This window comes from Solenopsis invicta, chromosome 13, assembly GCF_016802725.1.
Source record: "Solenopsis invicta isolate M01_SB chromosome 13, UNIL_Sinv_3.0, whole genome shotgun sequence".
In the NCBI taxonomy this organism is placed as follows: domain Eukaryota; kingdom Metazoa; phylum Arthropoda; class Insecta; order Hymenoptera; family Formicidae; genus Solenopsis; species Solenopsis invicta.
In genome coordinates, this window is record NC_052676.1 from 13292335 (window position 1) to 13306560 (window position 14226).

The following is a 14226-nucleotide window of genomic DNA, read 5'->3' on the forward strand; positions in this document are numbered from 1 at the left end:
ATACGAGGTGTGTTCAAAAAGTATCGCGAATTTTGTGTTTTTTCAAAAATTATTTATTTATTCATGAATATCTATTTTGTCCCCTTCAAAGTAATCTCCATGAGATATTATACACTTGTGCCAACGGTTTTTCCAATCTTCGAAGCACTTCAAAAAATCATTTTTTTTTATCTTGTTCAGCTCCTCCTTCGATGCCGTCTTTATCTCGTCAAGCGTAGCGTAACGTCGTCCTTTCATGGGCCTCTTCAGTTTAGGGAACAAGAAAAAGTCACAGGGGGCCAGATCTGGGGAATACGGTGGCTGCGGCATCATTAGTGTGTTGTTTTTGGCCAAAAAGTCGCGCACAAGCAACGATGTGTGAGCAGGGGCGTTATCGTGGTGCAAAAGCCAATTTTTGTTCTTCCAAAAATCCGGGCGTTTCTGGCGGATTGCTTCGCGCAAATTGCGCATAACTTGCAGGTAATATTCCTTATTGACCGTTCTACCCTGTGGCAAGAACTCATGATGCACTACGCCCCTGCAATCGAAGAAAACTGTCAGCAAAACTTTCACATTCGACCGAACTTGGCGCGCTTTTTTCGGTCTTGGTTCGTGCGGCAGCTTCCATTGAGATGATTGAGCTTTGGTTTCCACGTCATAACCATAAACCCACGATTCGTCACCAGTTATGACCCTCTGGAGCAAATTTGGGTCGTCGCGGACAGAGTCCAACATCTCATTAGCAATGTTCATGCGATGCTGTTTTTGGTCGCAATTGAGCAATTTTGGTACGAATTTCGCGGCGACCCGTCTCATGCCCAAATCATTGATAAAAATCGAATGGCACGAGCCAATCGATATGTTTAGGTCCTCAGCAACTTCTCTAACGGTGATTCGACGATTGGCCAATACCATTTTCTCCACTTCATTAATTTTTTCGTCTGTTGTTGAAGTGCTCGGGCGTCCGGCACGCTCTTCGTCGTTCACATCTTCTCGGCCTTCTGAGAACATTTTGTACCACCGATAAACGTTGCTTCGGTCCAAGGTAGCTTCTCCGTATGCCACAGTCAACATTCGGAATGCATCCGCGCACTTAATTTCGTTTTTCACACAAAATTTGATACAGGTTCTTTGATCCATTTTTTTGAATAGGTAAAAATCGAAGACGATCCAAAACACGTGCAAGCAAAGCAGCTGTCAACAATTAAGTGAACATTCAAAATGGCCGAGCTTGTCGGCATAAGTGAGAGACATGAGTACCAACATAACGCCACAAAAAGATCGAAATTCGAATATACGTAACCCGCGAAAATTCAAAATTCGCGATACTTTTTGAACACACCTCGTATAGATTTTACTGAATAAAGCATGAAGAAGTAATGTGTGAACAATTTGCTTACTATAAAATTTCTTCTTTTATAAAATAAATTTTATTACAAGTATAAACATAATATTTCGAAAAGATTTTGTTAAATAAATTTTAGGCTTACAATGAATCTCAATTTGAATAAATATTTAATAAGTTTGCTAGTGCATTTAAATGAACTTTATATGACATTTTCTGCACTAATAATCTTAGTAAAAATTATTGTTATTTTATAATTATTATTAATGTAGTGAAAAATTATTACTTATCATAAAACGTTATTACTAAATCGTTATAAAATATAACTTTAACGGTATTAGTTATATAAAAAAAACGGGCGCGTTAAGTATGCTGCTGCTAGAGATTTTACCCATCTTTAATTTTATCTGTCACATAATTTGCTGCTCATTGGTACGGGAGTGTTCCGTTAGACCACGTTGCGGTTGATCACAGTCATTTAAAGCGGTGCTTAGAGTTTTTCCACTCTTTAACACTGTAAGTGGTTGGTGATCAATCGCAACGTGGTCAATAGATTTCCACCCCATCGGTAATAAATATATTTTCAATATTTTTGATTTCACTTCTTTTTGATGGTATTATATTTGATTTCATTCATTGCAATTTTGGTTTGGTTTAGTTTGGTTTTTTATTTAAAAAAATATACTTGACGTATTTTTTACATTTTTAATGTTTTGTTTTTAGGCGGATTTCACGAATTTTTGCAAAGAATTTTGTTACCTCAATAATATATTGCAAAAAAATATACTTAACGGTTTTTTTTAATTTTTCATGTTTTTTTAGGTGGATTTCACGAATTTTTGCTAAGAATTTTGTTACATTAATAATATTACAAAAAAAATATACTTAGGGGTCTTTTTACATTTTTAATATTTTTTTAAGTGAGTTTTTCTATCTGTATAAATAAAAACTACACGCACGGTACAAAAAGAAAAAATAAGAACACTTTTATAATGCCACTTTATCTAAGCTATTGTTTCAGATTATTTAAACTTGATCGGTTTAGTTGTTATTGAAATCTAGTAATCTTACATCCTTGGAAGTCTATGCTACAATCATGTTGTAGAGATACTTCCACTGGTCTATTTTAAGAAATCATAAACTAATCACAAAACGGTATGTGATATTTCACGAATTTTTGCTAAATATTTTGTTACAGTAATAATATAGGTATCATAGACAAAGTAAGGTTATATAGACACAAAAAAAATGTATATGTTTTGTAAACAGTCGCAAAAAAAATTATCTGGACACAAGGAAAAAAGAACCAAAAAAGTGCGGTAAAGAGCAAGGGAGAGCAATAAAGAGCGAAGGAGAGCAGACGGCGAAAAAGAAAGCAAGGAAAAGTGATAAGGAGCAAGGGATAAGGGCGTGGAAGAGCGGAGAGCGATGAAGAACGAGAAAGGGCGAAGAAAAGCAGTATAGAGCGTAGGAAAGCGATAAAGAGGGAGGGAGAGTGAAGGAGTGCAAGGGTAGGGAAAAAAGAATGGCGAAAAACAAGAAAGAGCGAGGGAGAGCAAAAGAAAGCAAGGGCAAACGGTAGAAAGCGAGGGAGAGCAGTAGAAGGCGAGAAAGAGCGATAGAGGGCGAAGAAGAGCGATAGAGAGCGTAGGAAAGTGATAGAGAAGGACGGAGAGTGAAGAAGAGCGGGGGAGGGCGAAGGAGAGCGGTCAATAACAAGGGAGAGCGGTAAAGAATGAGAGAAAGAATGGTAAAAACGAATGAAGAAGAGCGAGAGAGAGAGTAAGAAAAAACGATAAACAACGAGACAAAGCATGGGAGAGCGAGGAGAAAAAGCGTAGAAGAACGGTAGAGAGCAAAGAAGAACGGTACAGATCAAGAGAATGAAAGAGAGAGAGAAAGAGAAAGAGACGAAGAACTAGAGCAAGCAAAGGAGAGAATGAGAAACAGAGAGGGAGACCAAGTTTTTGAAATATTTTTTATATATATTCATATAGCTTTTCAAAATTACCACCAAAGGGTAATTTTCAACAATTTTGAAATTTTGCGAAGAGGAAGACGACGGCGACAACGACGTATCTGAATGACATAAATTGGGCTAAAAAATACATGCTATCATATCTCAGAATCAAATGCACGTACTGGCATCATTCTTGTGTCATTGTGCTCGGAAAAATCAACACTTACCCCCCCCCTACATTCATTTTTTAATAACATTAATTTGTTTAAAAAAGACAACCATTTATTTTTAAAAAACTGAGTTCCTTCCTGTAAATGATACACGATAGCGTCTTTTATTTACTTGGTTAAAAAAAAATTAATAAAAAAATATACTTAACGCAAGACGCTACCGCGTCTCTTAATAAGTCTCAAGCAATAGGCTATAACTCGGCATGCCTCGTATAATTTGAAGCACCTATTCAATACCTCGTCGACTATGCGCGAATTGGCTAAGGTGGTTGCAACCGCAACCATCTCTGCTCTGGAACGTCGTCTTCTAGTCGGGTAAAGCTGCTGCTAGGCTATTGGTCGTCCTTCTTTTGCAGAAAGGCGGGACCGTGCCACTACATGAATAAAGTTGCTAAGTCAGCGGGATCTAATCCGCGTGACAGGATGTCAGCGGGGTTGTTTGCCGAGACATGTCGCCAGGCATTTGGTTGGTCAATCGTTGTATCTCGCCGACTCTGTTAGCGACGAAGACCGATCATCTTCGGGAGGATAATGATATCCAGTTCAAGGTGACGGTGGAGTCTGACCACAGGAAGATTTGATGTCGTTCAATATCAAGGGCCTCACTAACTCTGTGTATCAGGCGCGCTAATAATACTGCTACACACAGCTCAAGCCGAGGAAGAGAGACGGCCTTGATAGGGGCAACCCGTGATTTAGAGCCGGCGGGTCCCGATAGCGCACATCCCGATAGCACACAAACCACTCACAACGGCAGATGCCTAAAGATTTTCCGTAGGTTGGGTTAGATAAGTCAAGATGATTGGTTGGTGGGCTATCGGGATGTGCGCTATCGGAACCCTCCCATTTAGAGCAGAGCAACTCCGTATGGTATCCATCAGGTTTGACATACGAGCGGACATAAATGCAGGCTCCGTACGCATTTTGACTAGCGTCGCAGAAGCCGCGAAACTGCACATGTTGAGAGTAAGAGCTAAACTTGACGCAGCATGGTACTTGTAATTGGTTCAATTTGTTCAACTGGGATCTAAATTTGAGCCAGCGAGAGTAGACATCCTGAGGAACGGATTCGTCCCAATGAACTCCAGATTGCCAAAGTTCTTGTAGAAGAAGTTTGGTTACAACAGTGATCCGATCTAGGATACCTAACGGGTCGAATAGTCGAGACGCCTCGGATAGTTTGGTTATTGCGTTTCCAAAGGAATCGAGGTTACACGAGAAACAAAATACGTCCTCGGATTGTTTTTATTGAAGTATCCTAGGATGGATGAGCGATCTTCATTTTCAATTATTATAGGAGTGTCCTGTCGCTGGTGTACATCTTTGAGTAGCTACGGACAATTTGGGGTGACACTCTTTTGAACACAGCACGATTGGACACCAACCAATCATCTTGTCTTATCTAACCAAACCAACGGAAAAACTCTAGGCATCGGCCGCTGTGAGTGGTGATATCCAATCGTGCGGTGTCCAATCGTGCGCACCCCAACAATTTGACGCTCATTTATTTAGCTCAAATTTTCCCAGATGCAACAATTGTATTATTTCATCACAAATTTGCCTTGCTTCGTTGAGAAAATCTGCTCCAGTAAGCAGGTCGTCTACGTAAAAGTTACGCTTGACGTGTGCTGCTCCGAGGAGATATTTGGATGAGTTTTGCTCCGCTAGATAATTGAGGCATCTTGTAGCCAAGTATGACGCCGATGAGATACCATAGGTTACCGTGCTTAACTCATACGTGTCGACGTTTGAAGCGGGATTGCTTCGCCACAATATTCTTTGCAGAGACGTTTGCAAAAGGTCGATCAAGATCTGTCTATACATCTTGATGACATTTGCTGAGATGACACAGCGAAAATTGTGAAAGCGCATTAGAATGTCTGCTAGGTCTGATTGTACAACCGGACCTACTCCTGAGAACATCGTTGAGGGAAATTCCAGTAGTCGACTTGCATGATGCATCAAAAACAACGCGAATTTTAGAGGACTGACTCGTGCGTTTGAATACCCCATGGTGAGGTAATTAAAAAGAAGGCGAAATGTCATTAGAAGGTTCTACCAATCGCGTATGGCTAAGCAATCGGTAATTATCTAGAAATTGCACATATTGCGCTTTTAAAGTGGGATTGCGCTTGAAACGCTGTTCAAGGTTCATCAATCGTTTTAACGCGATGCTTCGAGAATCCCCGAGCTTGAGAACGTCCTTTTGTATAGGGAGTTTGACTATGTATCTGCCTTCAGAGTCTTGCGTAACGTTGCTGAGGAAATGTTGCTCGCACCGCCTTTCTTCAGTCGTGTAATTGTCAGGCAGCTCGCGTATATCCTCCACAAGCCAGAACTGATTTAACTAATCGTGGAGCTGCTCGTTGGTAATAGTAGCGTGCAATGACTACACCTTGGGAGGAGACTGGTTAACATCGGCCAAAGGTCCCGCAACTATCCAGCCTAATCTCGTCTTTTGTAAGGTTGAATGTTTGCCCAAGGCCTTGATTTGTCCGACGCAAATCAAATCCCAAAAGAATTCCTGACCAATTATGAGATCAACGTCAGCACACACATGAAATTTTGGATCTGCCAATTTAATGTTGCTGTGAATGTCAAACTTGCTCCGCTTGAATGCGAAGGCGGGAAGTTTGTCAGTTACCTGGTCCACAATGATGCAATTTAATGAGACTGAGTAGGTGCTTGTGCGCGATTGCAAATTTATTCGAGCCACTTGCGTGGATGTTGAGGATATTCCATTAACACCGGAAATGGCTAAGCTTAACGGTCGTGGCTCGATACGTAAACTGGCCAGAAGTCTCCCTGAAATGAGATTAACTTAGGCGCCCAAATCGAGCAGGGCACGGCAAGGCCTTAGGGATCCTTTGCTGTCAGCTACACGGACCACTGCCGTGGAGAGAATGACGTGGTTGCGACCAACCAATCCTGAGGCGTGCGTTACCGTTTCAGAAGCGGTGTCGGAAGAATTCGAATCTGAGCCGCTATTGGAGTTGCTTGACGCCTGTGGAAGAACAGCGTCAGAATGAAGAAGAGTGTTGTGTTTTCCTCGACACATTTTGCACTGACCTGACGTGCATATGCTTGGAGAGTGAGAGAAAGACCGGCAGGCAATTGAGACAAAGCTTGCGGCTGCGAATCTTGGATAATCTCTGCGGAACAGAAAGGGCTATAAACTTTTTGCAATAGTAAATGCAGTGCTTTGCTGAGCAATAACTGCATTTAGACTTGACAGTTGTGAAGCACGTCGTTTGTCGTTTAGTGTTAGACTGCGGTCGTGCCTTGTCGCTCTTTGTACTTGACACACTCAACTTAATTGTAGTCTCTAGCATTTGACAACGGTGCGTAATAAATTCAAAAAACTCTTTTAGAGTGGGCAGTTCGGTGCCCGGAGCGAATTTTGCCACTCGCGCGATGTGAGAGGATCAAGCTTGGAACAAAGAATATGTATTATGAAGGCGTCCCAATGATTGGTGGGAAGCTTTAATGCTTGAAGAGCATGCAGATGCCTTGTGGCACCATCAGAGATTTGTTTTAACTCGGAATGGTTTTCTTTTTTCATGGAAGGCAACGCTATTATTGCTTCGATGTGGCCTTGAACAATAATGCATCTGTTATCATACCGCGTGCAAAGTATTAATTACGCTACATCATAATTCGCATCTGAAAACTCTAGCGACTCGATGACGTTGGCCGCCTCGCCCGTAAGAGAAGTCTTCAAGTATTGAAGCGTTTGAATGGTGTTTAATGACGAGTTTGAATGTATCACGGCTTGAAACGTATTAAAAAATGGATACCACTTGTCATATTTGCCTGAAAACGTCGGAAGATTTAGCTTGAGTAATTTAACATAAGATCTAGAATCAGTCGTGCCATGCGAGGTCGAAGGGATTGACTCGATGTTAGCTTGTGCCGGCGTCCGTAATAGCTCTTTGATCTTGGCCGATATCGTAATAAATGTTTCTTTGAAATTGGCCCGATCGCTGGATTCGGCCTCGTCATGCGCTTCTAATTGAGATTGCAACGCATTGTATTCCGACCAACAGTCGTCTAACCTCTTTTTTCGCTCTTCGTGTTGAGCTACTATCGAGAGTGTAATCGAGTCCGTAAGTGACTCTAAGTAAGTTCTGACGCGAGTGCAGGAGCTTTTTACTACCCCGCGCTGTCTTTTGAGTGTGGTCGGATCCATTTCGTTCGGCAAGTTATGTGTACGTGGTAACGCAAGCGCGCGCGAGAGAGAGAAAGAGAAACAAAGAGAAACGCTTGTGCGGCGCGATGATCGGTTAGCAACGAGGCGGAGAGGTTACGCGTATCTTGATGCGACAAACGTAGGCGAGAGTAAGAAAGCGTCATCATGCGCGCGCAGGCGCAGTTGATTTCCCTGCCGATGACGTCGTCCAGGAAAGGCGTCGTGGGTCCCCGATGTCAAAGGATCGTACTCGAATACTGCGATCTCAGTCCCAAAAGATGCGTCGTCCGGACAGGCGTCGTGGTTCCCCAATGTCGAAGGATCGCACTTGACTGCTGCGATCTCGGTCTCGAGAGATACGTCGATCCGCTTATGCCGTAATGGCGGCTCGTGCGGAGACTTGGCCACGTGGCGCCATACTGAGTTCGAGATGCTCGGTTACCTCGCTGTCGATCCTGCCGTAACCTTTGGCCGATGCTGCGCTTCTGGATGTTGAACATCCGGCTCGAAGGACCAATGGTTTGTTTTGTACGTTGCCGTGCGCTTGAGAGAAACGCACGTCGTAACCCCACGTGTTTTCCGTGGAAGGAATGCGTCGAGGAATACGTGGTCGAGAATCACTAGACTTCTCTAAATTTCCTTTTATCTCACTTTATTTAGCAGTCACCGAGTTACAATTTTATCAGGTTGAAATGGCGTGTGGAACGCGGACCTTCTTATACAAGAATCGATCGAGATCTGTAACGTGAGTCGTGACTATGCAAGTCGAAGGCGTAATGCCGCAGCGAGCGCGCCCTGTCGAGCGCCGCAGATGCGCTAGTTACCTTTCCCTTTGGGGATAAGATGGCGAAACCCTAGCGCGACTTTCAAGTGGTTAATATATGCAGTGAAACTATAGTATTGAACAACTGCTTTTATGTGGGTGTTTTTCTACCTTTGATTATTTAATTATGTATTCGAATCATTACGCCACGTTTTCAGACTAAATCATTATATGTCTGTAAGCAACACATTTTAAATTGCAACATAATGAAGAAGGACAACTAAGTCCGAAACATGCTTATGTAAAAAATTTATGTATTAAATCTGTTTCTTAGATATATCATAAATTTAATTTATTAGAAGAGAAAAGGGTAATATGGCACCTATTTTTACTTTATTAAATAACTTTGCTTATAATTAATATTTTCTATTGAAACTTGAACGATTATATTCGTCAGAGTGTTGTTTGACAGATTTTAGACTCAAAGTAATGAAATATTTATTATTTATAACTGAATGAAGTGAATTATAAAAATCTAATGAACTGCATAATTGGTGAAAAAAAAAGTGGTTGTAATATGGCTATCCATAAAAATAATTTTAAAAAATTAGTTTAGTTTAAAAGAAACACAGTATTTTGTTACAAAATTATATATTTTTAATTTTCCATTATTTAGAATTTTCCCGCGTTCAGAAGCTTTAGAAATACCATTAAAAATTTTATTAAAAATATTACTTTATCCCTGTTTAACATTAAATAACAAGCATAAAATGATGTCTCTAATGTTTCTAAACACTGCTCTTTAGAATGACAATTGATTTATAAAAGAAATATTTTGATATAAAAATTTTGCTTTAAAAACTATATTAACAAAATTCCATGTTATTGTTTTAACTTTGTATAACTCAAAATGTACGGCCGAATAAAAAGTAAAATAACAAAAAACACTTGAGTGTATGTACCTTCGTGTGATAATACACTCAAGTTTAAGAATAATGAGGAAGTGTAATTAAAAGTTAAAAGTGTACCTTGAAAATGTTTAGAAATGCTCAAAAATAAAAATGCCTTATAACAATTGTCACTCATTATGTATTGGCATATTAAATCATGGCATATTACATCATTAAAAAACGGCAGGCTAGTAAGCGAATAACTCCATAAGCATTTGTTATAATACGTCACCTAATAACGGAAATAATAGGAGTAGCCATATTGTCGACAGTAGCCATAACATCCTCTTCTCCTTTATTGATTAGATTTAAAAATTGCTCGACTCGACCTCGTTTACCATTCTATTGAAATTTTAACTTACATTACTTAATCAATTGTATTGTACGACAGTTGAGTTGTATGCGTGAGCGCGAGTATTGCCTTGAGTTAATAGTATTGCCTCGCCAACGTTAAGTTAACGGGGTTTCCACGCAACACATGCAACAAATTCAGATCTTAAAAACAAGATTTATTGTCACAGTGCCAGAGTAGATCGATGTACAATTTGCGTTCGCTCGCGTGTAGTTGAAGTCAAGAGTGTTATCGCTTCAAAGTCTGGAGCAGTAGTGAGATCAAGAAAATGATCGAGAACGATTGCCGGTTCATCTCCCCACGCATCTCTTTTCCCGGAACCCGTCGGATTTCCCCGAACGAGACAAGAAGGCAAAGTGGGGTCACCGCGATCGGTGTCCCGAGCAAGGCGTTATGTTGTTCAGTTACGTACCGAACATCCCGCCCCCCTTGAAGGACATACCTTCAACGAAGATGAATAGTCATCGCGATCATAATAGAATATGCAAATATAAATAGAAATTGAAACATAATCGCTGCGCTGCAATGTAACAATTCGCTTCGTCAAGATGATACAATAGATTATTATAATATCAATATTTCGCGATCGATCTACTCGGTTTAAATTGGTCAAATGAATTACAATAAATAAATAAGTAAGTTAAAGACTATTGAGAATGTGACACGCGTTAATCGGCAGATGCCTCGTTCATCGGAAGGATGGCCAGTTTTGTCAGCGGCCTTGTTATTTGACCCTTGGCGGTCCTTAGTGTAGCCATCCTTATAACACCGTTAGAGCCCGGATGAAGTTGTTGCACCCTGCCCAATAACCATCGGTCCTAAACCAGGTTGCTGCACCATGGCAAGTTGACCGACCTTTAATTGCTGGCCTTTGCTAGTCCTTTTTGTCGCTCAATTAGGGCAAATATTCGGCGCTTCAGCTTTTCCAAAAATGTTGCCAAAGCTGCTCCACACGCTGCCATCGCAGCAGTCGGCCCGGATTCTCCTCTGTGAGATCTGCAACTGGAAAGCTGTTTAGCGCTGCACCAATCAAAAAATGCCCCGGTGTGATACAATGCAGATCGTTTGGATCCTCGCTTAATGGGGTCAACGGTCGCGAATTTAAAACCGCTTCTACTTCGCATAACACGGTTTGCATCTCCTCATATGTGAGATTCGCGTTACCTAATACTCGATTAATATGAGATTTCGCCGACTTCACGGCCGCCTCCCACAACCCACCGATATACGGAGCGTGAAGTGGTATGAAACGCCATTCAATCTCGTTATCTCGCATGAAACGCTGCATCGCAAGCCGCGTATCGTGATCATTAATACAGTTATAGAGCTCCTTTATCTGTTTACGCGCGCCGACAAATGTTGTGCCATTGTCAGAATACATGCACGACGGTCTGCCTCTGCGCGACATGAAGCGCTTAAAGGCTCCGAGAAAGGCCTCTGATGTCAAATCCGTTACAATTTCAAGGTGTACGGCCTTGGTCGAAAAACAAACGAACACTGAAATATATGCCTTGTGCAATCTGGCATTGCGTCTCCTGCTCTTTTTTAGTAACATCGGTCCAGCATAATCCACCCCGCAATGAATAAACGGTCTCGAGACCGTAACACGCTGTACGGGCAGATCTGCCATCAGTGTCTGTGATGCAGCCGGCCTACACTTGAAGCAAGTCACGCAATCGTGAATTACCCTTCGCACAATTGAACGCGCCGCCAGAGGCCAAAATCGCCGACGCACCGCGTGCATCGTGGCCTGCAGATACGAGTGCAGATTTTTTACATGTTCTCGCTGTATGATCAGAATCGTCAATCGGTGACTTTTCGACAATAGCACAGGGTGTCGCGCGTCATATGGCAACGCTGCATTGCGTATTCGGCCCCCCACTCTAATGATTTCGTGCTCATCCATAAACGGAGCTAACGGTAAAACTCGACTTCCGCCGTCAACGCTCCGACCCTCGATCAACTGTTTGTATTCCCTTGGGAAGGAGTGCTTCTGTACGCATCTTACGGCGACACGCAGAGCGACTGCTATCTCATGATATGAAATAAACATCGTCTGATGCCGGGTTCCCCGCGAATGTGCCACTCGCAGGCAGTAAGCGATGATTCGCAATGCCTTGTTTAAATCGGAATGCTTGTCCAATAAATTTTTTACGATCGATTGTTCCAAGGACCCTAACGCCGCGGTTACTCTTTTTTGTTCCGGCAATTCGCCCGACAAGTCGACATGCAATTTGGCCGGCCAATGTTCCTCAGTTAATCGCAGGAACGTAGGTCCGTTCCACCAAATCGCCGATTCTATTAAGCCCGCCAAATCGACGCCGAGCGATAAGATATCCGCGGGATTGTGAGCAGACGGCACGTGTCGCCAGCTCGATCTCTCGGTCAGGCGTTGAATCTCGCCGACGCGATTGGCCGCGTTCCACTTACGGGACGATGACGATATCCAATGTATTGCAATTGTGGAATACGTCCATTGAATCACCTCTGAGCTCGATACGCTAATCGATGCGCGAATCTTTTCAATCAATTCAGACAGCAGTAACGCAGCGCTCAGTTCCAGACGCGGCAATGAAACCGCTCTAAGCGGTGTTACTCGCGATTTAGAGATTAATAATTGTACGCGGCACCCGTCGGAATCGCGCGTTCTCATATATACGCACGCGCTGTATGCGCGCTCGCTTGCGTCGCAAAAGCCGTGTATTTGTAAATCGCGCGCGTTGGCCCGAAATCCGACGAAGCGTGGCACACGCAATTCGTGAAGGCGCGCCAAATGCCGCTTTACGTCCAGCCACCGCTGATGCAAATCTTGCGGCAACGCCTCGTCCCACCCGACATGAGATTGCCACGCATCCTGCATGATCATTTTTGCCACGACCGTCAGCGGCCCCAGCAATCCCAGCGGGTCGAAGAGACTTGCGATCTCCGACAAGATTGTTCGCTTTGTTATATTATTCGTTGGCGCGCCGCAATTACATTTAATACGAAACTCGTCGCTGAGCGGACTCCATGCCACCACCAATATTTTCGAATCCGCCTCGTCGCTCAATGACACTTCTATGCTCGTTGTGTTACTGACACCTTGTAATAATTCTCGGCTGTTCGATGCCCACTTGCCAAGCTCGAACCGTTCACGTCTCAAAAATGCTATGACCTCGTCACGTATGCGCCTCGCATCGAGCAATGTATTGGCGCCGGCGAGCAAATCATCCACGTAAAAGTTTCGAAGAACGCATTGTGCCCCCGCGGGATAGTCGAGAGCATGTTTTTGCGCCAAATGCTGAAGACATCTCGTCGCGAGGAACGGTGCCGAGCCCGTGCCGTATGTAACCGTAAGCAGTTCATATATGTCGACCGGCGAACTCGGACTTTCGCGCCATAATATCCGTTGCAGATGCAGTTGCGACTCGTGAATCAGTATCTGACGATACATTTTAACTATGTCTGCAGTGAAAACGTATGCGAACGTGCGGAATCGAATGATTGATATTAAATCCTGCTAAATCTTAGGACCTATCATCAAGGCGTCATTTAAAGAAATCCCTGTCGTGGTTTTGCACGATGCGTCAAATATCACGCGTAATTTTGCGGCCGATCCCCTTAAACACCCCATGGTGAGGCAAATAAACGGATTCTCTGTCGACCGCATGTGTAGGTACGAGCCGCATGTGTCCCAATGCCAGGTACTCGCGCAAAAATTGAACGTATAAAGTCCTCATGTTCGAGTCGCTTCTCAAGGCCGAAGAATCGCTTCATCATTATTTCGCGCGAGTTTCCCAACTGCTGCAACACGTCGCCCTTGATAGGCAACATCACGACGTATCTGCCCTTGCTGTTGGTTGACACATTGTTTATGAAGTGGGTTTCACATGCGTGCTCGTCCCTGGTATAATTATTTGAATTGGCCGGATCCTCGATCCGCCAAAACCGTTCGATTTGTTTATGTAGTTCTGCATTGCCAATTGTCACGTGAAACGAGCACAGCCCGGTCCCCGGCCGCGACGCACCCACGCATGTGCGTCCGGCCACAATCCACCCCAGACGTGTTTTTTGAAGTTTCGGATGACCGACCGTCGCTCGGATGTGCCCCACGCACATCAACTGCCAAAATAGATCGACGCCAATTAACAAGTTGATGTCGGATGACACGTTAAATCGCAGATCAGCCAATCCGACGCCGGGAGGCAGTTTAAATGTTTCACGTCTAATAGTGCTTAACGGAAGCTTGTCTGTGATTCGCTCCGTCACGACGCACTCGGTCTCGGCCGTGAACGCACTAAATCGTGATTGTAACTTGATGTCTATCATTTCGTTTGAAACGGACGCGAGACATCCCATGCCTGAAAACGAAATATTCTCGAATCGCGTTCTTAAACCCAACGACCTCACGCATTTGGCTGTCACAAAATTCGCCTGTGCTCCCGAATCCAACAATGCGCGGCATGTCTGGCGGACACC

At 43.2% G+C, this 14226-nt stretch overlaps 2 protein-coding genes across 2 annotated transcripts; both read right to left on the reverse strand.

The window, feature by feature from the left end:
- Window positions 1-7154: 7154 nt before the first annotated feature.
- On the reverse strand, window positions 7155-7703 carry LOC120359350. Its single transcript, XM_039456494.1, has one exon. The coding sequence runs from the start codon at window positions 7701-7703 to the stop codon at window positions 7155-7157; it is 549 nt and encodes a 182-aa protein (XP_039312428.1).
- Window positions 7704-10684: 2981 nt separating this feature from the next.
- LOC120359351 lies at window positions 10685-13201 on the reverse strand. Its single transcript, XM_039456495.1, has one exon. It carries the CDS (start codon window positions 13199-13201, stop codon window positions 10685-10687), a length of 2517 nt encoding a protein of 838 aa, XP_039312429.1.
- Window positions 13202-14226: the final 1025 nt, after the last annotated feature.

Coding starts and splice junctions, on each gene's coding strand:
- LOC120359350 (XM_039456494.1), bottom strand. CDS start 7,703: ATGGATCCGACCACACTCAAAAGACAGCGCGGGGTAGTAAAAAGCTCC.
- LOC120359351 (XM_039456495.1), bottom strand. CDS start 13,201: ATGTATCGTCAGATACTGATTCACGAGTCGCAACTGCATCTGCAACGG.